The sequence below is a fragment of the Halictus rubicundus genome, chromosome 12 (assembly GCF_050948215.1).
Source record: "Halictus rubicundus isolate RS-2024b chromosome 12, iyHalRubi1_principal, whole genome shotgun sequence".
Lineage (NCBI taxonomy): Eukaryota > Metazoa > Arthropoda > Insecta > Hymenoptera > Halictidae > Halictus > Halictus rubicundus.
In genome coordinates this window covers 4594260-4613907 of record NC_135160.1, presented here as the reverse complement: position 1 = coordinate 4613907, position 19648 = coordinate 4594260, and the positions used below count along the sequence as shown (strand labels likewise).

Here is a 19648-nt window from a genome sequence, read left to right as displayed (position 1 = left end):
CATCAAAAGATCACGCATAAATCAGAACAATATCTCACAAAAATCGAACGAGCTCGAAGAAGCGATTTATACCTTTCTTGCAGTTGATCTTGGGATTTCCATAGTGGCCAGGTGGACAAGAGCACTGGGCCTTCCTGTTGACCACTCTGCATTGAGCATTGAAGCCGCACACACCGTGTTGCAAGCAAGGATTCGTGCAAACGCCATCCTCGCTGCAGCGTTTGTTCGGCTCGCAATCGTCGTCCCAGTGACATTCTAGTTGGTAACACTCTTGACTAGGTTCTCCCTGGAAACCTTCTGGACAGAGACACACTGCACGATGATTGGACACGCGGCATAGCGCGTTGATTCCACAAGGTGAGCCATTGGCGGTGCACGGGTCCTCGCATTTGTTATTTATGCAGGACAATGACGATGGACAGTCGGAGTGGGTGCGACAACCGACCAAACACAAGCCTCCATCGCAAACGTAGCCCTGGAAAAAACGATCAAATGAAAATTGTTCAAGGTCTGTTGTTCGTGGACGTAACAACGCCTGTTTTTCTTTCAAATGTTCCAGGACTCGTGATAGATACCTTTGGACATGCGTTGTTGATGTCACACTTGATACGACACTTTCCAGAGTGACAATACTCTCCGCAGGAACATTGTTCTTGGCTGGAGCAACTTGTCGTGCAGAAACCGATCTCGTCGCATTCGCAAGATCCATCGCAAGGGATCATTGACTTCGCGCAACTGATCAGAGCGTCGCCATAGTAGTTGGCTGGGCAGCTACATTGAGCCACGTGGTTCACCACGCGACAGCCTGCGCACTCTCCGCAAGCCTCGCCACTTGCACATGTATCTGGAAAGAGGATTTCATAGTGAGAACAATGTTAACTAGTCTGCCAAAACATTGCCCCATGATTTACGTGTTAGAGACTCTTTAAACTTCTAGTATCACTCTTTAAACTTGAATTACCAGTCACGAAAGTACATATCTAAAATGTTGGCTAATCGTCAAACCTGCTGTTCTATCATTCAAATTAGAACTGGATTTTCGTTGGCAATTGCTCCTAATCTTTTTCTTTAAACCTCTCCTGACCTGTCCCAAGTGACATTTTACCTAACAGCATTACATTTATCCAATTAACACAACCAGTTTCTCTAACACGTATCAACAACATCATCTCGTAAATGCTCGAAATCAAATTAGAAATCTGTCTCCCCCTTGAGGCGATATCAAATCGATCAACGAGACGCATCGACTCACTTCTGCACTTGTTGTTCACGCAAGACTCGTCATTCGGGCAAGTATTATCGCTGCGACAGCCGATGTCGCACAACCTGTTCTGACAGATCTGATTCGCCACGCAATGGTCGTCGCTGTTGCAGATCGCCTTGCAGATTCCGCCGTCGCATCGTTCGTCGCTGAGGCAGTTCGCGTCGCTGCAAACCCGATTTACATTAGACAACGAAACCGCAACAAAACGACGAGTCGCTTTCGGATCGTTAATGGTCTCTTACCTCCTACACGTGCCGTAACAGGATCGGCCGTAACAAGTCTGACCGGTTGGACAGTCGGGCTCGGTCGAGCAGGGTAGGAACGCATGCTTGCAGCCAATTAGAGGATCTCCGCCGAGCGGAGCGGGACAGGCGCATAATTTCTGATGATTCACGACGGAACACTTGGCGTTCACTCCGCAGGCGTCAGGAAGAGCGCAGGGGTCTGAGAGAAGAAAATGAACAGCGATAAAACAGGAACGAAATCGACCATCGAAAGGTTCGATCGCGATTCCTACCTTGGCACTGGTTATCAATGCAAGCGTAATTCTCCTGGCATTCGACATCCGCGCGACATCCGGCAGCGCAGACCAGACCCTCGCAGATCTCTCCGCTTCTGCAATCCTCGTCTCTCCTGCACAAGGCCTTGCAGACACCGGTCTGATCGCAGCGTTCGTTGCTGAGACAGTTCAGGTCCGAGGAGCAGACAGGAGTGCAGCTGCCTCCGATGCAAGCTGTGCCTGTTGCGCAATCTCTATTCGCCTGGCAAACTGGTCCAGGTGATCGTAGACAGGCTACTTTGGCAGTCGGATTCGGTATGAACCCGCCAGGACAAGAACAGGTGGCTCGCTGGTTGAACACGGTGCACTTTGCGTTCGGTCCACAGGGAGTCGCCTCGCAAGGATCGATGCACTTGTGCGTTACGCAAGCCTGGTTCGCGTTGCAGTCCTCGTCCGCGCGACATCCGAAGGAACACATGTTGTTCAAGCATATGTGACCCAGGAAACAGTCGTTGTCCAACCTGCAGGTCAGCAGACAGTTCCCGCGGACGCATTTCTCGTTGAACGCGCACTCGTTGTCCGTAACGCAAATCGGGAGGCACACGTTGTCGCGACAGGTGTTGCCGTCGTTGCAGTCGGCGCTGTCTCTGCATGACACTGGGACTGGAAAGAGGACGGTACAATCATTGCTTTAACTGGTCATCGAGTTCTCGAATCTTCAAACTTTTTCGCCCGAGATCAGGTGAAATAACTAGAAGTATTAGGCCAGTGCACAAGTTCGTGCCCGGTTCCTTGAATGTGTTTCAATATGAATTCGATAACATTAACCTAACAAATTGCAGGTGGCAGTTTGAAATTGTTTGTCAAGCTCTGTCGTCGAGCTGTTCGATGTTCTAAGATACATGAACGTGTGTGGAAATAATAGAAAAGATCTAAAAATAGCCTTACGCCTGACGCATTCCACTTCCGAGTTGCCAGTGAAGCCTGCAGGGCAGCTGCACTGTTTAATGTGGCTTCGCACGTCGCACTCGGCGTTTATTCCGCACGCGGCTCTGATGTTGCAAGGATCCATGCATTGTCCGTTCAGGCACACGTCCGATAAGTTGCATTCTTCATCGGACTGGCAAGACGCTGCGGGAATGTCGAATTATGTAATTTCACGGTTGGACAGAGTCCGAAGGTATGTGTATGTGCTCGCTAACATCGTTCGACTAGACTCACGTCTGCAGATTCCCTCGTAGCAATAAGTGTTTGGCGAGCAGTCGACGGCTGACGAGCAAATCACCGGTTTCGGTCGGCAGCCTACACTTAGGTTGTTCGGATCGCCGTCGTAATCCGAGCGACATTGACACGACGCCGCGTGATTGATGGCGAGACAGTCGGCGTTCGGGCCGCACTGCGTTCGCGAGCAAACATCTGCAACGGGACGGAGAGAACAGGGATCGTTAGACGCGAGGAATCTCAAGTATTATGGTTTCGCCCGCGGGCTTCGATGGGCTCGTCAAGGTATACGATACACACCGAAACACTTCGGCACGTTGTTAACGTTTATACACTTGGCAGTGAGCGGGCAGTCGTCGTCCTCGAGGCATTCGACCGGCGGCTGACATCCGCTGTTGTACGCGTCCCCGACCATTCCCTGCTGGCAATGACACTTGTACGATCCTCTGGAATTCTCGCAAACGGTCCCCGGAGCGCAAGGCTCGTTCTTACAATAATCGATTAACTGACACCCGTGAGTAGGCTCGCCGGTGTAGCCTGGCTGGCACGTGCATACCTGGAACACAGGGCTCTCGTTGATTATGTGGCCGACATAAATCATAAACCTACGAATAGTGGCTAGCTAAGTAGCTGACCGGTACTCCTGGCAACACTGGCGAAAGCTCGTCGCGTACGAAGAGAATGTTAACGCGAAACCGAGCGTGTTTGTTTTATTAAGAAGAAATCTAGAGTCTAGACCATTACCTGGACATGTCGCTCGGCAGTGCAAATAGCATTAACGCCGCAAGGATTATCCGCCAGACAGGCGATCCTGCACTTGTGCGTATCACAGATCTTCTCATCACTGCAGTCATCGTTGGTCTCGCACTCGATGGGTTGACATCCAATCTTGTCGTCCTTGGGATTCCCGAAGAATCCACCTTTGCAGGAGCAAACAGCTTTATGATCATCAGCCCTGCACTCCGCATTACGTCCGCAGAGCACCAAGTCGCAGACTTTGTGACACTCGGCCTGTCCAATGTTGTTCTTAATGCATTTTTCGTCGTAAGAACAATCGTCGTCGGATAAACAACGCAGCTCTTGAACGCAGACATTATTATGGCAGTATTGGAATTCTGGGCAGCTCGAGTTGCTCTTGCAAGTAGGTTGGCAGAGGCCGTTGATGCAGAGTTGGTCGCCGATGCAGTCCCTGGTGCTGCCGCAAAGTGCTGCAAAAAAGATATGAAATATGTTTATGATGTATCCGCGCCAGTGGCGTCGTTAAAATTCTTTGCGGTTTTTCACTGACCTGTGCATATTCCACCGTTGCAGGCCGACCCAGTTGCACACTGGGTGTCCGATTTGCAGTACTGGACAGGTGTGCATCCCAGATTCGGGTCGCCGGTGCCTCCGGGTTGACAGGTGCATACTGCACTGTGATTCAACGGAGAACAATCGGCTCCTTGGCCGCAGACGTTTGCGAGGGAGCAAGGATCGACGCACTTGTGATCGAAACAGGCGTCCGAGGGACTGCAGTCGCTGTGGTAGTTGCACTCCAGGTGAATACACTCGGACTGGAATTTTCGAAATAGTTGTGATAACAGCTTGATAAAGAGAAACGTGGTTGCACAATGCATGTCCACCTAATAGCTTGCACTGCGGCGATCAGATACTCACAGATGGATTTCCAGTGGTCTGGCCAGGACACCTGCAAAGTGGAGTGTGATCCCGCACGAAGCATTCCGCGTTCCTGCCGCAGATGCGTGCAACGTCGCAAGGATTGGTGCATTTGTTGTCGATGCAGGACGCAGAAGCCGGACAGTCGAAGTCCGTGTAGCAATCTCCAGGTTGTTTGCAGCCAGTCTTGAACGGATCTCCTACCAGTCCATGAGGACAGACGCAAGCGTACGATCCTTCCGTGTTTTGGCAGCTGAGAAAGAACGTTACCTCGTCAGAAAATGATCCTCATCGGACGTGTGCATCGGAAATCTTACGGATACTTACACAGCTGTGGAGTGACAAGGATTTTCCAAACACTCGTTGACGTCGGCACAGATGTCACCTGCTAGCACAAATCCGGGGTAACATTTGCAGATACCAATATGATCCGAGGCTATACAGTTGCCGTATCCGCAGTTTAATTGGTTGCATGGACCTGGAGAAGTGAGCAAGCAAAAGAAAAAACAATTTATTAAGAACTCCGTCTAAATGTACGAAGATAATTGAACGGAAAGTTTACTCACTGCTGCACTTGTTAGTGTCTTCGTTGCAATACTTGTCCGTGGGGCAATCATTGTTGGAGAGGCACTCCACTCTGAAGCATCCCGAGGCGTCGCCAATGTAGCCAGGTTGGCATTGACAGGCAGCCGTGTGGTCCACGACAGTGCAGATCGTGTTGGATCCACAATCGCCCAGGGAGCAAGGATCGGTGCAGTTATGGAGGATGCAAGCCTGCGTGTCTGCACAGTCTGCGTTCACGTTGCATTGATGAGGTATCACGCAACCTGAGCCTACAGGATCTCCCGCGGTGCCTTGCGGGCAGATGCACCGATAGGATCCGTGGAGATTAACGCATTCTGCACTGGAATGGCAAGGTTCGTCGTCGCATTCGTTGATGTCGAGACAGTGTTCTGGTCCTGCGACGAATCCGTGACTGCATCTAAGAAAAAGCAACAAGAAACGTATTAGAATGTGTTCAGAGATATTGACAATGTAACCTTGAAATGACCTTCGACTAAAAGAAATTAATATCCAACAAATTGCATAGAAAATATTTTTTATATCATCCGAAGAAGATATTTAGTTAGCTATGTTTAAATACATCAGCCTGTACAGTTGAATTCTCACCTGCACTTGTTTTTGATGCACACTTCATTGTCCTTGCATCCAACGTCAGAGGTGCAACCCACTTCACAGACCCCGTCAATGCACAATTCACCAGGCAAGCAATTACTATCGCCGTAGCAAATCTTCACACAGACGCCATTCTTGCAACGCTCTCCCTGTGCGCAATTATTCTGTTCGCTGCATTGACACTGACAGAACCCGGAATCACAGACATGTTGACTCGGACAATCCTGATCTCCGTCGCATATGCTCGGTACTCTGACACAGCCTTGTTGAGGCGTAGGGTTCCCATGAAAGCCTAATGGGCACGTACATGTCGTGGCGTGATTGGTACAGCTGCAGATCGCGTTTGGTCCGCACACGTCCTTGAAGCTGCATGGATCTGGAAGAGAAAATTGCTGTACGGATCTGTCCGTGGGAGAAATGAAAAGAAAACCAATAAAGATTGGTTCTTGGGGAAGTACCGTGGCATTTGTTGTTAATGCAGGCCTGCGAGCTAGGACAATTTTTGTTCCCACGACATCCCAGGATGCATCCTCCGTTCACGCAAACCTGATCTAGCTGACATTGGCTGTGGGACGCGCAGGGAGTCACGCACTTGCTGTTCACGCACTTCTCGCCGACCGAACAGTCGGAAGGTGCTCTGCAAACGGCTGCAACAGAATATTTTTATATTAAAGACATTAGTAACAATCTATAAAATACTATATTCAAAATTCAAGTCTCTGTAACATCGTCGATTCTAGAAACTCGGCGATGCGATTCTCGATTCACAATTTTCGAGAACGCATTCTCCAAGCGAAGAAAAAATAATTCAATTACAGAAGCACGTCTTACCTATGCACTGTCCCTCGAGGCACACGCTCTCCTCGCAATCAGCGTCAACGGTGCAGTAATTCGAAACCCTGACGCATCCATCCCGAGGACCCTTTGTCGACGGTACAAAGTTGTGAATGCATTTGCAAGTTGGCTGCCCGTTAATAACTTCGCAGATGGAATTCGGGCCGCAGGCATCCTCGCAGGGATTGACGCAGCGATGATTGTGGCAGATGGAATGCACCGGGCAGTCTTTGCCACTGGCGCAGTAGCCTTCGGACTGACACCCTTTGCCGTAGGGATCGCCAACGAAGTTCGGTGGACACTGACAGACAGGATTATTCGATGGTCCGGGTACACAGACAGCGGACTGATGGCAGGGATTGGGATGGCAAGCTTCGATGGCAACGCACTCTATGTCGGGAACAGGATTTGGCCTCAGTCCTGGTGGACACTGGCAAATCGCTCTGTGATCGTCAGCGATGCAGACAGCGTTGACACCGCAAGCGTTTTTGTCGCAGGCATCGTAGCAGGTGTGAGTCAGCCTGTTGCACAGTTGAGTGGGTGGACAGTCGATGTTGTACACGCAGGGAACCGTTCGGCAGCCTTGGATCATGTCCGTGGGATCTCCAGCGAAGAGACCAGGTGGGCATTCGCAGTTGGCCATGTGATTGTGAACGATGCACAGAGCGTTCGGTCCGCAAGAGACGAAGTTGCAGACCGGCTGACAGGTCAGCAGACCATCTTCCGTACTCCTACAAGTCTGATCCTCTGGACACTCGCTGTCCGTCGAGCACTGATTCTTCTTCGGAGTCTGGCATCCTTGGCGATCGTTGGGGTTGCCCACGAAACCAGGCAGACACTCGCAACGTCCTCGATGTCTCTCAGTGACGCACTGAGAGTTGACGGCGCAGGTGAAGCTGTGGCACACTGACACACACTTGAGGACACCCAGAGCATCCGGTCTGCAAGCTTCGGTGGCGTGGCAGTCGTCGTCGGAGATGCAATTGGGTACGGAAGGTTTTTCGCAGGATGACAGTATCGGGTTCCACTCGTAGCCATCTTGGCACTTGCAGGTGGCATGGCCGGGGATTATGTCGGGTTCGCACTTCTGATGGACACCGCAGACCACTCTGCTGCATGGGTTCACGCAATCGCGGGCGCCATTGTCCAGAACTATGCAGAAAGATCCTTCTTGGCAGTCCGAATCGTGGTTGCAGCCAGGTGTTATCTCGATTTTAGTCTGCTGGCAGCCATCTATCAGGTTGCTAGGGTTTCCTTGGTAGCCGTCGATGCACAGACAGGATGACACATGGTGCTGGGTCACGCATAGTGCATTCGGACCGCACTGCAATTTGCTGCAGGCGTCTACGCACTTCCGTACACCCTTGCCAACTTGGAAGCAGATCTGCTGAGGCTCGCAATCGAGGTCGTTGGAGCAGTGACCATGCAGACGACAGCCTTTAACGAGGTCATTCGGATTTCCGGTATAGCCTGGAGGACAGACGCAAGCTCCATCTTGGCAGACCGATCGGGGACCACACCTGACGTCGCTGCAACGGTTTATGCACTTGCCGTGTATACATGTGTAGTCCAAGGGACACGGAACTGACTCGCTGCAGGTGCACGTTGCTGGATCGGTGCACGGACCCACTTGCACTTGTTGGCAGCCGATGAAGGGGTTGCCGAAGAAGCCTGCCTTGCAGCGGCAGTCGTAGCTGCCGATCGTGTTGATGCACACTGCGTTACCGCCGCATGCGTTTCCGTTGCATTCGTTGATGTCTGAGGACGCAGATAAAAACGCATTTTAACTACGTCTAGTCACATTTTAGTGCATCTTTAAATGAGACACTGTGCGATTTATACGAACCGAAACATTGGATGTAAGGGTTCCCTGCATATCCCGGTGGGCACAGACACTCGACAGCGTTTGGTCCGACGTTGCAGTGCGCATCCTTGCCACACAATGCAGTTGAACAATCAGATTTCTCTTGCACACCGCAGCCATGGTACGGGTTTCCTGTGGTGCCTGGGTTGCAAACGCATTTGGAATCTTGTGGACCGTATTCACAGTGGGCGTTGGAACCACAACCGGGGTCACAGATGGCAGGTTGAATAGCTGAAAAATGATAAAACTCGTTATTAACATATGCAGTGAACCACAAACATAGACTTCACAAGAATGCAGTTTATTGATATTAACATTATTCGTCTTTTAACCAAGTTAAGTTGCCAACACTGTGTAACTCACGTGGCATGCAAAGCAGATCCGGATTCCCAATGAAATAAGGATTGCAGACGCATTTGTTGGTCGCAGGATCGCAGGAGGCTCCCACGCCGCAAACAATTCCCTCGCATCGACGTTTGCATCTTCCGCTTATGCACACGCTCGGCTCTGCACACGGCACTTCCGGCGAGCAAACATCCGGTAGACACTGACCACCAGGGAACGGATTGCCCATGAAACCTTCGATACACTTGCAGGTTGGCCCGCTGTAGCTCACGATGCATTGCGCTCCGGAGCCGCATACGAAACCATCGCATTCTGAAAATTAATTTCGAATCGTTCGTAGATGTTTCAACTTAACATCTACATTCTTCATCATCTCTCTTCGAGATACTCACGAGAAACGCATTCGTTGTTCTTTCCCTCGACGAACCCTATCACACATCTGCACCAAGCGGCATGCTTATCGGGCTCGCAGTATGCATTCGGTCCACAAGGTATGTTCTCGCAGGGATTCAGACATGCACCGTTCACACAGGCGAAAATGTTATCACAGTCGTCGTTAGAAGAGCACTCATTCTTAGGCACAGCGACTCCGGTGCATCCAGCACCATAAGGATCACCCACCGTGCCCTTAGGACACTCGCAGATATGGTCGCCCTTCGTATTAATACAGTATGCACCGTGTCCACAAGGATTATTCGCGCATTCGTTCACATCCACGCAACCGTGTTGCGGGTCTCCTTCGTAGCCAGCCTCGCACATGCACTTGGGTGGGTCGCTTGGAGTGCATTTCGCGTTGATACCGCACGGGAACCGATCGCAAGGGTCTGAAATTGCAGAAAAACGCATAGAAGAAAACCTGATATCATGACATGATTTTTATCAAATACTTACTCTTGCAATTGTTTCCGTCCAAAGCATCAGTGTAGAACGGTGGTGGACAAACGCATTCTCCGGGTTGCACGCATTTTTCGTTCGCCTTGCACTCGTTGTCGTTGGTGCATCTCTTCTGTGCAGGCGAGCAAAGACCATTGTAAGGATCTCCACCGTAACCATGTGGACAGACACACTGATGAGAGCCTGGTAAGTTGATGCACTCTGCACCGTAGCCGCAAACTTGGTGTCCAACGATGCACTCGTTTATATCTGCCAATTAGCGAATACTTATTAATATCTACGAAAGGGAACCGTTGAAACAAGCGATCCGATACAAACCATCGCAAGAACCGTCCACCTTGGTCGTGTAACCTTTAGGACAAGCACAGTAACTGACTCCGCCAGCGATCGTGATGCACTCTGCACCACTCGGACACTTTTCGCCCTTGGAACAGCCTGCCAGCACGCACTTGCCGTTGACGATCTTGTAGGGAGGCTGACACTGGCATTCGATGCTGTTGCATTCTGTGGTGAGACAAGTACGTCAAATTTGAAATTACAATGCTGAAAACCACCTTATTTTAAAAAATATTCAAGAAGACCCACAAGTAGCCCCTAGTAGACCCTTTCTAGTTCCACAAGAGGCCCTAGGAAATTGAAATGCCCTACCTTCGCAAAGGGAGAACGGGTTCCCATTGAATCCAGGTGGACACTGACATTCGTAGCTACCGGGCAGATTCTTGCAAATGGCATTGACTCCGCAAGCAGGCTTGTCCCTGAGCTCCATGCACTCGTTGATGTCCCTGCACTTTCCAGTTTCATGATCGCGCGTATATCCCCGCTGACAAATGCACACGTTGCTGCCAGCGAACTCATTCTTGATGCACTGTTCTCCAGCTGGACAAGGTGTGCTGGGTCCGCAAACGTGAGGAGCTTTCGATTCTTGACAGCCCCCGCTGTAAGGATCACCGGTGGTCCCGCTGGGACATTGACAGGAAAACCCGCCGGGCTCGTTGTTGCAGATTGCACCCGGAGGACACTGGTTGATCGCGCATTCGTCGATGTCCCTGCAGCCTCCCTTCACTCCTGGCTTTCCTGTGTATCCGCTGCGACAGAGGCACGTCGCCACGTCGTTCGACAGCATGCAGTGAGCGTTTGGCCCGCATGACAGGTCTTCGCAGGGATCTGATGAACAAAGCGGAGTTAGTCAAGCTTCTAGCTTGATCATCAACAAATTGAGCTTGATGGGTTACAAATATTTTTGAAGGTACCTTAATAACTAGATTAAAATTCACAGGTTGTATTAAATTAATTTCTATGCTCCCACGACAATAAATGTAAGAAAAATTAAAGTTTTCCTTTTGAGTCAGCCAGATCATAGCGCTGCCTATTCAAAAAGATGATCTCACTATACGGGCATGTGCACTCACGTCTGCAGTCGTTTCCAACGTTGGGTTCAGGGCACAGACACCTCTTCTGCGGATCGCAAATGGCGTTTCCGGGACAATCGCCGTCAACCTCACAGGTAACTATACCCACGCACTTAATGTAAGGATCAGGGTCCGGTATGGTGCCCTCAGGACACGCACACGTATAAGACCCTTCCGCGTTCGTGCATGTGGCACCGTGGCCACAAGCGTCGTGTCTCGTGCATTCGTCTACGTCTGTAATTAAGAAGAACATTTTCCAGATACGGCTCCCCTTGAGTCCTCTAAGTGAAAGGTAGACGTTGTACCTAGGCACTGTTTGAAGGCGTTTCCAGAGTATCCGGGCTTGCACTGGCAGCTGAATCCTCCCAGAGTGTTGGTGCAAATTGCGTTTTTACCGCAGCGTCCCGAGGGGCCGTTTACGGCATCGCATTCGTTTATATCTGATTTTTCAAACACATTAGCAAGTTAACTCGACTGGTGTCTATCTGCGGCATGCATTCGCGATGATTAAAATTACATGCATGTCATCATTTGAAGCTATAACTAGACTGCAGGTCTTCGTGTAAAGTCAAAGTTTTTTGGAGCAATTGAAAATAATAGGAGTCATCGCGTTTCTCACAGCTAAGTAGAACTTCTAAAGAGACAAGTGAATTCCTATTTGGTTCCTATGTCCTGCAGCTAATGCACATAATTTTTCTTCTGCATAAAGATCCGCAATCCAGCAACGACAACGAACGTTCGAAGGATCGCAGGATACTAACCGACGCATCCAGCCGCGACGTCGTTCGGGTTGAAAGTCCAGCCGTCCTCGCAGATGCAATAGGCTTCGTGGCCGTCAGCCTTGCAGTACGCGTGGTCCCCGCAAGTGACCTCGTCGCAAGGCGCTACACAATAAACCGCGATCATTGTAGGCAGCCCTATGTAATTATTTCCCGGGCATCGCCCGACAACAATTACTCCGCGTTAATTTACCTTTGCAGGGTATGTGCGGCGGCGTTCCAACGAAACCGGACTCGCACTCGCAGTGGTGGCTTCCTCTGGTGTTGCTGCAAATCGACGAGGGCCCGCAGGGGTTCGAGAGACACTCGTCCAGGTCCACGCATTCTGCACCGACGGCCTTGAAACCGTTCTTGCAGAAGCACTGGCCCTCGATGCACTCCGCGTTGTTCACGCAGTCGAAGTTCGATTTGCAGAGGGTGGTCACGTCAACCTACAAAATTCATATTGTACAAGTGAATCGTAGCAGTAACATTTAATCCATATCTATATAATGTCGAGTTACATTAAAAATTAGAGCCTAGAGCTAGAAAATTAGTCCTAGAGTTAAAGTTTCTTTGGAAGAAAGAAGAAAATTCAACTGTACTAGCTGTTTAAAGTGAACCGGAAGTAATTAAATTACCTGCTCGCAAGCGACTGTCGGACTGGGGTTGGCACTGTACCCCGGTGGACAGACGCAAGTGTATCCAGGATCTTCATTCTTGCAAATCGCGTACCTTCCGCAAGGATTCTCCAATGCCGTGCATTCGTCGATATCTGATCGTTATTCGAAAAATACGTGTTATTAAAAGAATTATATACATCTGACGTACCAGCCAGAACACCAATATTGTGATAGACTTTATACAGTGATTTTTACACTATTCAACGCATGTTCTAACTCTCGATAGGCGTTTCTTAGCGGTCTCTGTGCTAAAAACGTTTTCCTGTAGGTACTCGAAAAACCTCTTCCCGTATGTACTCCAATAACCTTTTCCTGGATGCAATTTAATAACCATCTGCGTGCAGAAGAAGTCAATTTTCATCTACTCAGATGTTTCTTGCTTGAGCAACGCGAATTGGACAGTTACACCTCGTGTAGAGGTTCTTTATGGACTCTTCTGAATGGATTTAATATTGTATAATGAGCGAGTAAAAAATGGGGAGACGTGCCAATTTTTGTGGATATGCTTCAATTTATTGAGAAAACCAGGAATGCAATAGAGTAAGTCTTTCTCCCAAAAAATTTAGAAATTTTGCTTTCAATATAGGATCGGAAACCGTTTAAAATAAGAGAAACGCCTATTAAGAGTTTGGAAAAATCGAACATCGTTATTGGTTAATTGTGAATCGTTAAATATTTATGAACAGACTGCAGATCTTTGCGTAAGATTTCCCGAAGCAATCTAAAGGACCGGGAATCTTTAAATTAATTTCAGTTCTTAAGAATTTCAATAACTCCGGAACGAAGAGACGTCATGCTTAAATTCTTTTACTCTGTGCTCGATGCTTCACAGCACCCTGTTTTTCGCGAGCGCACAAGATCCACAGTCAATTGGAAATTAATGTGCTAGCACCATGTTACTCGAGAATACACGGTAGGAGATTAGACAGTGAGTGTCGGTAGCTAACCGCTGCATCCCTTAAACGGGTCGCCGGTGTAGTCCTGCTTGCAGCTGCACACGAAGCTGCCGATCGTGTCGGTGCACTCGGCGTTCTCGCCGCAAGGGTTTCTCTCGCATTCGTTCACGTCTGTTAATCAACACGGTTAATCGCACGATGAGTATTATTAATGATCGCCGATGGTGTTTTGTCTTAGAAGAGCGGCATCTTAGAAAATGAAGAAGAAGAAGAAGAAGATGGAGGGGAAAAGAAAACGTTAAAGGGAGTGAGACTGACTTTCGCAGAGTGTTAGTCCTTGACCGATGAAGCCCTGGGGGCAGATGCACTTGTACGATCCGGGGACGTTGATGCATCTGGCGTTCGCCGCGCATGCATCCGCTCGACCGCACTCGTTCACGTCGATGCAACCGTGGGTGGGGTCCATCTGATAGCCGGGCCTGCATCTGCACTCGAAACTACCCTCCGTGTTCACGCATTCGGCGTCCCCGACGCACGGCGTGCCCTCCTCGCACTCGTTTACATCTGTTAGTGACGCGGTTAGTGGCATGATTTACTCGAACTGATCGAGTAGATGATGATCGTTGTCTGTTTCCATTTCCGAAGCTTATCAATACAGTGTTTACTCTATGCAGGGTGTCCCACATAAATGGGAACACCTAAATATCTTTCGTACTTACAGTCCTATCAGAAAACTTCAGGACAAAGTGACACTATTGCAGGGGGCAATATAGTGGTGAAGAAAACAATTTTTTATGTCGTGTTGTTTAATGAAATTTCAAGGTCACCGATGTTTTCTTAAATCGGATAGTATATTTTTTTTACGATAGCATGATAGACAATAAAAAACTGAATTTAGTGGATACCACCTTTTTGACCTTGAAATGACCTCGAGCAAGAATAATCATGTTGAAGCGGATGAAATGTGGAAGTTTAAAACTTACGTGTTTCAGCAAAGATTGCGCGTTGTTTACGTCGGGTTGACCTTTACATATCATAATAAATGTTCGAAATGTTGACCATCCTCATTTATGGAAAGTTACAATCTTCATCCGCTACTTGAACCGCAGCAACATTTCGTCCGCTTCAACATGATTATTCTTGCTCAAGGTCATTTCAAGGTCAAGAAGGTGGTATCCACTAAATTCAGTTTTTTATTGTCTATCATGCTGTCGTAAAAAAGAATATACTATTTCATTTAAAAAAATATCGGTGACCTTGAAATGTCATAAAAAAATTTTTTCTTCACCATTATATTGCCCCCTGCAATAGTGTCACTTTACCCTCTGAAGTTTTCTGATAGGACTGTAAATACGAAAGATACTTAGGTGTTCCCATTTATGTGGGACACCCTGTATATGTCCCAAACGCCTAGCCGATAAAAGTCCCACAACCATCCCCACTGCTACGGGGTATACCCCGCGAGGAGCCATGAACCGTTCGGCGTGAATCAAAGAATAGTACATGACCGATACATGTCCCTGGATAGAACCTGTGTTTCGGACATGTATCGAGTAAACACTGTAATCGGATTTCATGGTGTCCCGTCACGCCGTCGCGAATTTGTTGCGCTATGAATGTTAACGCGAGCGATATTATTAACGAAGCGTGGACACTGTTATTCGAGGAATATTCATTCACTCGTAATCGTTCTCTATGTACAGAGGAGCATCTCCTTCGGTTCTCACATTCGCTCACTTACCGTCTCGTGAATGCACTAGGTCTACCGGAAAGCTCTGCTACGTTTCCTGATTACGGTTACCGCTACTGGGTACAACTCGGGCTATAAACATTTATTGCCTCGGTTTCGCAGTTTCCATCGCATAAGACGACCCATGACAAAATAGATAATAGAAGCGATACGACGATGTTGGACCGCGGGGCCCATTCGTTGCATATTCGGAGAAAAATGGCGTGAAACGGCACACAAGATTGCTAAATACAACCTGGTTCTGATTGGTAAGATTGGAGAGATCGAAAGTCTATTAAAACAATACCGGACGGTAATGAGCTTTCTCCAATGTCCATTTTGTCAGACTATATTCGGGAACTGGTACACGACCGGTACACGCAAAACGTTCCTAAACGCAATCTTGATTCAACAAAATTTTCACATTGCTCTTTCGATCCGTTCCGGTCTTCGTAGATTCGCGATAAGGTAGAGTGACTACATTACCGTCAAAAAATGGTTTTACGTGCCTCGAGTTTTCGTCAATATTTTCGTACAAATTGAGCTATATTTTGTCTTGATTCTCTGCGAAATAGAGCCAAAAACTTGAAGCACGTTTCTGGCGTCAGAATTCATAATATCGATAATACAGAGCAAAAAATGTGACAAGTTTAGTCACAGACTTAAGATCCGTCGGATGTGTGAATGGAAATTATTAATTAAAAAGTCACGTGACTATCCCGGACCCTGAAATGGACGGATTATTGAATTTTGATTAGTGCATCGGAGATTTAGTACAAAATTCCGCGCAAAAGAATGTCAGCGTTTCTTAAACTCAAAATAAGAAATTTCCCAGGAATAACGAAAGTTCGCTTCGACCTTGTTTCGTGCTCGTCCAGAAACCTGCCGAACGCACTCGCGAGAGCTGTACGTGCAAATGCAATGCAGAAGAACCGTGAGTTATGTGCATTGGTGCAATTACATGAATTCCTGTTGCAATTAAAAAGCAATTCAGAGCTAACATTCAAACTACAACGAAGCTATAGAACGGTAACGCCAGAAATAATTCTTATGGCGTTTATCTTCTGCGATCTTAATTATTGGATATCTTGCTCGTATAGGACAACGTCGCGCCATTACTGCTTCATAAAAGGATGCTCTCTCTTGGCGGGGTAAAAGGCTCGAGTTTATCTTGTGGGATATCTTATTCGTCAACCTTGGACGGTACCATTGCTACTACGTAAAAGGATGAGCATCCTTGGAACGAGGAGGCAACGGGAAAAGATATTTGATGGGATGGCGTGCGAGTATGGTCGCAGAGCTTTCCGGTAGGTCCGACGCAACGGCAAGGATTTGATTCCTAATCCGTGCGGACACGCGTGGTTACGATATCGTTACGGATAATTAGTAGCCGCGTTACTCACCGTGACAGCCCAGCCAAGGATCGCCGCTCATTCCTTCCGGGCAGGAGCAACGGAAACTGCCGTGCACGTTTGTGCACTGAGCTGAACGACCGCAAGGGCTGCGCGAGCACTCGTCAATGTCCACGCATTCTTCTTCGGGTTCGCCGTTATAGCCCTCGGGACATTCGCACCTGTGGCCCCCGGGCAAATTCACGCATAACGCGCCCCTTCCACAGGCGCCCGGGTACTCGCATTCGTTTACGTCGACGCACTGCAAAGAATCATCGCGTACCCGATGCAATAAGGTGTGCGCCCATGTTCGCCCCCGAACCCTAGTCGTAGAATATCTGTGCGTCGATGACAATGATAATACTCACGCTCTTAAACGGGTCACCCGTGAAACCTTCCTGACACGAGCACGTGTAATTCCCCGGTGTGTTCTGGCAGACCGCGTTATCGCCACACGCGTCAAATTCCGCGCACTCGTCGACATCCTCGCAGCGCACCTCGCCGTTCCCGGTGTAACCATCGTCGCATTTGCATATGTAGCCCGCCACTAGGTTGCAGCACTTCGCGTTCTCCACGCATCTCCCGGCCACCACCGGGTTGTCACACTCTTTGATGACTAGAGGCATACAACCATGATAGCACCTAGGGGACCTAGGAAAAAGTCTCTCTCTACCTTGACGGCTTCGAAGATCTCGTTTTCTATCTCTTTACTGGAAATTTTTAAATATAGGTGGAGCTAGTTCTTGTTTTCCAGAGGAGAGCTTACAAAGATGGCTTCGGAAGTTTTTCTAGGCTACAAGCCTCTCCTCAAGGTACTTTTTGGTTTTTCGTAGCACACGTATCTTTTAACACTGTTGCAAGTGCGATTTTTGAAACATAGAAAGTTATTATAGAATCCGATATAGCTCGCAGATTTTCTGGACCGTCAAAGCAGCAAGACCCCTCTCAAAGAGTAAGTATAGCAAAACTTGGCATACCTTTGCAATGGAAACCGTCGCCTTCGTAGCCGGGGATACAGGAACATTGAAAGCTACCGAGGGTGTTGGTGCAGTGCGCGAATATATCACAGGGTCGGTACATGCACTCGTTTTCGTCTGTAACGGAGTTCGCGTTCGCATTAGAGATTATTGTTGCCGTTCCTCTCCGATACAGGGCTCGTAAAATCTAACGGTATCGGTACGTATGGTTAGTGTATACCCCTCCAGAAAGAGATGTCTACAAAGGCGTAATAGGTGGTTGAACGCAATATAGCAATCTGCCCTCCGGATACACTCTCGAGTGGTAACTCGAAACCGTTGATTCGGCTGCTGAATGGAGCAGTGAAATCGCAGGAAGAAGGAAACGAGAAAATATTCTTATTTGTCCGCTGATTGCCTATCCTGTTTCTCGCGTCCATTGCACACGCGTGCATCCTTCCGTCTTCGCGACTCGGTAAATACCTTATCTTGCGAACTTACGGGCTTAGGAATTACAACTATGCGCTAACTCGTGTTGCTCCTATATTTTACTGGTTAGTCAGACAATTTCTATTTTGCATAAAATCTCGCAGTCTACTTATTGCAAACATTAACAAAAAGAAGTGTATTATAATGTTTTACCGATCAAAATTTTTAGTTACTGGCAACATTGTTGGAAAACGACGTGGGATCACATTTCTTGCAAGGCAACAAAACAATCGATTCTTTCTACGTAAGAAAAGGTTTCATATTTTTCGAAGAGGTCATGCGTGTCCAAATATTTCTAAACAGTGAAATGTGAGTATTTCAGTATACTGACCTGGCACCTGGCAATTGCAACCACTAAAACCGTCGTTGCAGTGACAGACCGAGTCCAAGCAAACGCCGTTCACGCACCTGGTCCCGTCCTCTTTCGTGCAGTCATCTAATCGCACGAGAAGAAAAAAGAAAATCAATTCTGGCCGTGGGTAAACGATCGAAGATAATCCCCTTAGTCATCGGCGGCGGAAGACGCTCGCCGATAGACCCGTCGATTACCCGACGAGTAATTTGTTTCCCAGCGATTGCGTAAAAGAGCTGCCAAGGCCGATTACGATGGGAAGCGAATAAAAATCAATGTCGTCGATCGATCCCGCCGGAAGAACGCTCGACGAAGACGGGGAAACGCTCGGTAATCGCAGTTACGATAATCGCTCCGAACCACTCGTATTTTCTCCCAGAGCGCAAAACCAATTTTTGTTTACAAGACATAATTGCACTACATTCCCAACGCGGTCTACGGTGACTCAAAAAATTCTCATACGAATCGTCCGCTGCAGAATGACAAATTTTTAGTGCAATTCAAATGACCGATTCGCTCCGGCTTCTTGCGCCGACAAAAAGACTTCGATCTCGATCGCGAGATTCCAAATGGCCCCGTGAGCAACGACATGACGCGAAAAAGTCCTCGGCAGGGGCTTGTAACGGTATCGCGACCGAGGAGGACGACAAAACGATACGATTTTCCGCGGCTGCAGTGCTCGTCATAGGACGATGCGCTTTCCCGCCGCATCCTTGCTCGACTCACCTGTGCACTTGAGTCTGTCGCGTTGCTCGTCCGTGCCTTGGTAGCAGTCCACAGTGCCGTCGCATAGCCTGGATAATTCGATTCGCTGTATCGATACGGTCGACTCGTTCACCTGGCAGCCGAAGTAGCCGTCCTCTAGATTTAGGAAGAACACTTCTCTCCTGGATCCTCGGCCGACTTCTCTGAGAGATTCGGCCTATCAAACAACACGGAACAATTAGAGATTTGAGGTTTTCATGACCCGCGCAGTTCTCGCAAGACTTTCAGGTGTAAGCCTGCTGGAGTTACTTCAGCTAGCTTCATCGGTGTTCGATCAAATACACCCGAAAGCCTCAACAGCGAGCACTGCACAGAAAACAATGATCCAACGATCCTCTGAAAAGGCGATCGCTTCAACGAACACTGTGATACTCACTGGACACAAGGACAGAAGTATCCACACCACCAACGGCCAAAGACGTTTCATCTTGACTGCAACAGAGAAGAGATCGATCACAGCTCGGTCC

General features: G+C 48.5%; 1 protein-coding gene across 1 annotated transcript in view; it reads right to left on the bottom strand.

Moving 5' to 3' along the window:
* Dpy (fibrillin-like protein dumpy) overlaps positions 1-19648 on the bottom strand; it is a 128426-nt gene that overhangs the window by 80727 nt on the left and 28051 nt on the right. The window contains exons 2-34 of the mRNA XM_076797411.1: positions 19558-19613; positions 19143-19338; positions 18396-18500; positions 17597-17713; positions 16988-17235; positions 16632-16881; positions 12562-12695; positions 12135-12372; positions 11924-12046; positions 11468-11602; positions 11163-11396; positions 10402-10917; positions 10072-10257; positions 9751-10002; positions 9252-9683; positions 8878-9171; positions 8497-8745; positions 6648-8408; positions 6275-6463; positions 5811-6192; positions 5207-5622; positions 4968-5118; positions 4641-4893; positions 4273-4537; positions 3729-4192; positions 3285-3540; positions 2985-3179; positions 2712-2894; positions 1782-2426; positions 1507-1708; positions 1253-1428; positions 576-844; positions 73-475 (exon numbers count right to left, since the gene is read on the bottom strand). Of these exons, the coding sequence (XP_076653526.1) occupies positions 73-475; positions 576-844; positions 1253-1428; positions 1507-1708; positions 1782-2426; positions 2712-2894; positions 2985-3179; positions 3285-3540; positions 3729-4192; positions 4273-4537; positions 4641-4893; positions 4968-5118; positions 5207-5622; positions 5811-6192; positions 6275-6463; positions 6648-8408; positions 8497-8745; positions 8878-9171; positions 9252-9683; positions 9751-10002; positions 10072-10257; positions 10402-10917; positions 11163-11396; positions 11468-11602; positions 11924-12046; positions 12135-12372; positions 12562-12695; positions 16632-16881; positions 16988-17235; positions 17597-17713; positions 18396-18500; positions 19143-19338; positions 19558-19613 (9975 nt within the window). The remainder of the gene's footprint in view (positions 1-72; positions 476-575; positions 845-1252; positions 1429-1506; positions 1709-1781; positions 2427-2711; positions 2895-2984; positions 3180-3284; positions 3541-3728; positions 4193-4272; positions 4538-4640; positions 4894-4967; positions 5119-5206; positions 5623-5810; positions 6193-6274; positions 6464-6647; positions 8409-8496; positions 8746-8877; positions 9172-9251; positions 9684-9750; positions 10003-10071; positions 10258-10401; positions 10918-11162; positions 11397-11467; positions 11603-11923; positions 12047-12134; positions 12373-12561; positions 12696-16631; positions 16882-16987; positions 17236-17596; positions 17714-18395; positions 18501-19142; positions 19339-19557; positions 19614-19648) is intronic.